The 6026-nt window shown below is 53.4% G+C and overlaps 1 protein-coding gene across 1 annotated transcript; it reads right to left on the bottom strand.

Annotated features, from left to right (window-relative positions):
* Nucleotides 1-1516: 1516 nt before the first annotated feature.
* Nucleotides 1517-5988, bottom strand: YIPF3 (Yip1 domain family member 3). Its single transcript, XM_012773106.2, has 9 exons — nt 5761-5988; nt 4924-5121; nt 4629-4735; nt 3271-3316; nt 3044-3136; nt 2757-2888; nt 2444-2557; nt 2123-2246; nt 1517-1996 (listed from the first exon to the last, which is right to left on the bottom strand). The coding sequence occupies exons 1-9, from the start codon at nt 5839-5841 to the stop codon at nt 1848-1850; spliced, it is 1044 nt and encodes a 347-aa protein (XP_012628560.1). The 5' UTR covers nt 5842-5988; the 3' UTR covers nt 1517-1847.
* Between the last annotated feature and the right edge of the window lie 38 nt (nt 5989-6026).

Here is a 6026-nt window from a genome sequence, read left to right as displayed (position 1 = left end):
GGGCTGCTGCACGGGCTCGGGCTCCTGCGCCCGTGCCGGCGGTCGGTTCCCATGGCAACGGCCGCGTCACCGCCGCGCGCCCCGCCCCCTGCCCGGCCTAGGCCACGCTGGCCCACGAGGTTCGCGCGCACGGTGGCTCCGGGCAAGGAGCTCGGAGCAGTGGACATTCAGCCCCGCGGTGTGGGGCCACCCAGCAGACAGAAAGAAGGTAGCTGGGCTGAGGCCTAGGACGGGCGGGGGGCGGGGAGGGGTGATAGTGAGGGGGAGTGGAAGCACGTCACGTGGAGATGGCGTTTGACACTGTTACCTGTTCTCTTGCCCATTCGCCCGTCGTTCCCCATTCCTAAGGTCCAGACCCTGGGCGCCTTCGCCGGCCTCCCAGGCACTGCACCCTCCTGTTTGGAAGTCCCTAGGGCCTGTAATCCGTGCCACGCCCCCGTGACGCGAGGTGCAGCGTGCATGGGGATTCCGGCCCGCGAGGACTCCCTCCTCCTCCCAGCTAAGATGGCGACCTCACCGGGGTGCTCCAAGGGCGACGGCTCTGTCAAGCCAGCCTGAGGGGCTAGGGACAAGGGAACCCCAAAGGGATTCCTAGGGCACGTGAGCCCCAGGTGGATGCAGGGTCCTGCTGCTGCCCCTTCCCCAGGTGTGCAGGGCACTGCTGATGCCCTGAGATGGTCTCAGTGCCAGCGAGGCTGGGGTGGCCATTATAAAGGGGTGCCGGTGAGGACCGTGTAAAGTCGGCGGGAGCACACTGCACAGCGCAGGCAGTGCCGTTAGAACTCTGTCCACTGGCTAGCATGGTGCCTGCCCCACCTGTAGGACACAGGGCAAATGAAGGGCACCTGTCAGTCCCTTTATTTGGAGGGACAGATGCTGCTGACCTAGATTTACTACGGTAATGAGAGGATTAAAAAAATACACCAAGTGTAGTGAAGGGAGGTCAAAGGCCCTATTCCCTCTAATAACCACCTGGATTAACTCTTAAGTGAAGCAAACTAAAGAGGGGGTGAGGGTTGTTTTTAAGAGAAAACGGCACTCTTGAAGAGCAAGGGCAGAGAAAAAATGAAGGGAGCTAGCCACAGCACAACCAGGCAAAGTTAAGTTTGGCTTCAAATGTGAACCCCATAGGAAAACTAGCCCCCCCACCACCCAGGTGCAGAAGGTCCTTGTAATGACATGGGGTTTAAGTCTGGAAGTTTTTGTCCGATTGTCATTGCTCATTGGCTTCCCAGGAGTGCAACTGAGCCCAGTCTCAAGCTGAGTACACTGTTCCAACAGGCTCATGGCTCCTGTGCTAGAGGCCTCCCTGCTGCTCCATGGGGCAGGTTCCCCTGCCCTAGGGGGCAGCTTCCATATTCCATCACTGCCCTCTCTGCAGTCTGGCCTGTCCCATCTTCATCCTGCCTATGGGAGGGGATAAGGAAGGGAACATGTGACATTACCACTGCTGACAGAACAGGAAAGTGTACAGGAAGGAGGGTTACAGGGAGGACCACTGTATTGGTAGCTGCAGTTCCAGACTTTCATCAACATTTTAATTACAAGTCTATATTTAGCAAGACAATGTGGGAGAGAAAGAGGAAGGAAGGGGTAGGTGGTAAGGGGGCCTCAGAGGAGCTGACCCATTTTCTGCACTGGCTGCACAGCCTTGCAGTCCTGGTCAGGAGTTCCTGGCCTTGTGCCCTTCAGAAGCCCCGACAGGCATCAAGGAGGTTCTTAAGCAGCTACAGCTGAGTGGCAGCTGCAGACCCCATCAAAGAGATACATGTCATCAGTACTGTCCTTTAATCTTCCTCCACTCCACAGCTGGGGGAGAGCAGGCTGGCCAAGGATTTCAGATGGGGTCAGTGTGACTGCAAGGTCACCACAACAGCCTTGGCTGTGGCATTGAGCATAGTGGAGGAAAGCCTAGCAGCAGGGAGTACGGCAGGGATGTCTCTGGGGACTCTCTGTATGGGCGGGATGTTGGGGCCCTCCAGTGTGTCCAGGATCCCTGGAAGAAGGAAGATGGAGGTGAGCAAGAGTTGGCTAGGCCCTACCCATAGGCCATCTCATCCAGCCCTCTGCCCGAGGCACTGTTCTCTCCCTCTACCCTCACTCAGGCCTTCCTGCCACTTACCCTCTACCACCTTGTGGTAGGCAAAATGCAGGTAGAGCAGGAAAAGCATGTGCAGAGCAGCCAGGGTGCCACAGAGGAGCAGCCGCTGTGTGGGGCCCACAGTCCGAGACACCAACACTGCCACCTAGAGCCACAGGAATACAGCTCAGGGGGCTTGGTTCCAAAATGAGGAGTGGGGAGAAGACAATCCCACCCAGGGAAGAACCATCGTTGGGCCCTTCTGTCCCATTTAGGGCCCTTTGTGGGGTGGACAGCTCCAGACTGTCTTCCCCAACTCCCTGGGAGGACAGCTCACCCCTGGAAACCTCTTGCCCAGCTTACCATGCGCAGGGTGGACAGCCCACCCACTAGCAGCCAGAAGAGGTAGAAGAGGGCATGGAGGTGGATGTTATAGGTGATGAACAGGACAATGCAGTGCCCAAAGAGGCCATAGCCCTAGGAAGGAGGATGGTGGAGAGGAAAATCACTCAGGCTTTGAGCTGGCCTCTGGCCCCTCATGAGGACCCTCAGAGATAGATGGTTCATTAGCCTGCTCCTCCCATTCCAGGCTCTGGGGCCCCAGGACAGAGGAAGACAAAGGACTGGCTTCTCTTTTTAAGATCACTCTTGCCTACTACCATGCCTGGTTCCTTACCAGCAGTGCCAACATCTGGAGCATGGTGATCTGGGCGTTGCACAGGTAGGCGAGGAAGTAAATGAAGGACGAGACGCCTAGCCAGTAGCCGAAGCAGGTGCCAATGGCTGTGCCCATCAGGGTGCCCTCCCGCTGTGGGGTAAAGGCTCTGACTTAGTCCTGGGAGGCCTGTGATCTCAGCTTCACCCAGGGCTTTCCCCAGGAGCTGCTCCTGCTTCACTCCACCACATCCTTGGGCAGCTTTCAACCTAGTTCAGCCACCCCCCAAAGTGCTCTGTCCTGCTTACAATAATGGTGTCAGATGTCTTCATCCCATGGAGGAGGATGGCAACCAGGGTGAAGACCAGCATAAGAGGTCCGTAGAGTTCACCTGCGATTTTCTGTCAATATACCAACTCATTCAGGCTGGAGGGTACAATGGCTCTTCTGTTTATGCCTTCCCAGGCTGTGCCTGGTGGCCCCACCCTCCGCCCTGGTGCCTCCCCCAGCTCTAGCCACGCCACCTCCTATTCACCTGGGGGAAGTTGACCATCTTGATAGGGATCATGGACTCCAGGAGCCTGGGAGAGGAGAGAAGAGATGAGAGCAGAGGCAGCACTAGGCTACAAGGTACTGGAGGGCAAGGCCTGAATCTTATTCATCTCTCTAACTCCAGGGAATGGGGCCTGGCCCAGAGGACATGCTGGATGACAGGGGGAGGAAAGGGTAGTAAAGACAGATAAGGAATTGAGAAAATACCTTCCTTGCCCCTAAAATTATGTTCAGGAAAGACAACCCTCTGAAACTGAGCTGCCTGAAGCAGCTGAACACCTATATGGAGGGAGAACTCAGAGAGTTAGGCTGGGCCTTAGGAGAGGGCCTGACCATTTACCTATTTGATCTATTCCCCTTTAAAAGACAGGCAAACCTCAGCAGAGAGTACTGGAATTCAGGGCTGTGATGGTGAAACCTTGGGAAACGTTTAGAAGGTGTTATTGAGGGAACTAGTGAGTTTGAATTCTGCCTTTCCCTGCTTAACTGTTCCTCCAGGCACCACTGAGCATTTTCTTGGAAAAGATATTTGTAGTAGTATGAAAATTCAGATACTTAGCCTCTCTCTTAAGTGGTTAGCTCCTAATAATATTTTGGATTTTAGCTAGATTTTACTTCCTTTAGGAAACCTGTCCTGTCCCACCCACCAACCTACTATGGCTCAAGTGTCCTTCCTATGTGCCCCATCGTAGCATATGAGTACTGTATTGTAACTGGACCCAAGGGCAAGGCTCCCGTTCACATTCACTACTAATTAGACACAAATAGTATAGGGCCTGGCACAGAGCAAATGCTTGATAAACACTTGCTGAGTGGTCTTGGGTATTTAATAAGCATTGACTAAGGGATGAACAAAAAAACCAAGCCAGAATTAAATCCAGTTCTTGAAAAATCACTCGACAACTATGGCTCCATATTCTGGTTCACACTGTTTTGGTGCTGGGAATGAAAAAATAAACAAGAGAATCTGCTTTTGAGGAGTTGTTAGGCTCTGGGGGGACAGATAATGAGGTATAGCAGTGCTGAAGTGCTATCTGTTAGAGGAAAGTGGGGCATTCTGTAGGAGCACCAGGAAAGAACAAACTAGGAATGGCGTTAAAGGAATATGTATCAAAGGAAGTGACATTTGAGCTCAGTTTTGAGGGAAAAATGTGTTTGTGATGTGTTATCACAAAATGGTGATGTGTTATCGCCATTGTATACAGTGACAAATGTAGTGATGAGAGGTGATAGAGTCATGAAGAAGGGGAGTCCAACAGAGCCCGAAGCTTGAAATCTGGCTGTAGTTTGGAAGAAGGACTAGTGTTAGGAGGGAAGCTTCGTCAGGAAAAGGATCCTCACCTGCTTCGCACCTGGGCAGGTTCCACATCAAAGTAGGGTCTCAGGATGTCGATGTTGGCGTACAAGCTGAAGGCCCTGGAAGCTTGTCTCTTCCCTGCCTGCCACATCTAAAGTAAGGAAGATGGGGATGGGTATTGCAGGACTCTTGGCAGTAGACCCTGTTGCCTATTTTCTGTTGGATTTCTACATGGTTCTAACTGGACAATCTGGGGTGAACATCACCAACATCAACTCCATGACATAGGGCTTGACTAGGTATACTTTTCCACCTGCTGGGGGATTCAATCTTGCTTACCTGATCAGCCACCTGCCGGCTCAGCTGTCCCTTAAAGCCCTTCATGCCCAGGAACTCCCCATCTTCTTCTTCAGCAGCAGCTGCATCAGCGTCTACTTCTTCCTCCCGCAGGCGCTGATGCAACTCACCCATATCTTCGAAGCTGGAGCCCGAGGTATCATCCATGTTCTCCATGTCAATCACAGCTGAGCCCCCACCCTGTGAAGACAATGGCTCCTAGAGTGCAGGACCTTTCTGTTCCATCCGTTAAGTCCTCCTCTGCTCATCCCAGGGTTTGGGGCTTTGTTCTTCCACTGCTGAGGATATGGCTTGGAATCACTACAGATCATGCCACTCCGTTACCCTTCATTTGTTCCCAGAACCCTCAGTTGCTAGCTTTGGCTCTCTCTTCTAGCCTTGAAAACCTACTTGTCTTCCATTCATGTCTTTCTTCTACCCTCCCTATCAAAGCCTCAAAGGTGCCCATTTCCTTTCTTTCCCAAGCCCCAAACAAGACTATCTGCACAACATACATTAGCAAGTGCCAGTGAATCTCTCCCAGCCCCAGTCTCACGATGCATGATCCCGACCAACCTCCTAACTTGTTCGGAAAGTAAGAGCACGCTGTTCCTAACGCCTTGGGAGGGCCCAGAAACCAAGACCCTCAGGCTGAAGTACTAGTCTGGCTCTTTCAGGTCAGCACTAATCCCACTGACTTTCGTGTGCACGATGACCCAGAGGAGTGAAAGAATGTTGCAAATTAAGCAGATTTCCAGGCCCTGAAGGAGAATCCCCACGGCACTTCAAGACAGCCGCCGGCCCTGAGGTTACTGGCAACCGGAGCCTTGGGGCTATTACCTGGATGTTTTCTTCGAACCCTCCCCATTCCGGACCAGCCCCGTTTCGGGTGCCGCCGGTCGGCGCAGCCGTAGTTGCCATGTCCCTCGAGGGCTCCCGTCGCTGAAACCTGCGCTAGCTCCGCGCTCAAAGAAGTGGATGAGATGTGGGCCTCAGGGAGGGAGACGTCCCAGGTGAAGAAAGAGAGGTGGCACCAGCCGGAACATTAAAAAAAGAGAAACCCGGATGTTTGGCTCAAACTGACTTCCGGAAGCTGGGGACGTAGA

This window comes from Microcebus murinus, chromosome 5 (assembly GCF_040939455.1).
Source record: "Microcebus murinus isolate Inina chromosome 5, M.murinus_Inina_mat1.0, whole genome shotgun sequence".
NCBI lineage: Eukaryota > Metazoa > Chordata > Mammalia > Primates > Cheirogaleidae > Microcebus > Microcebus murinus.
The sequence above is the reverse complement of the archived record's forward strand: the minus strand, read 5'-3'. Positions and strand labels throughout refer to the sequence as shown.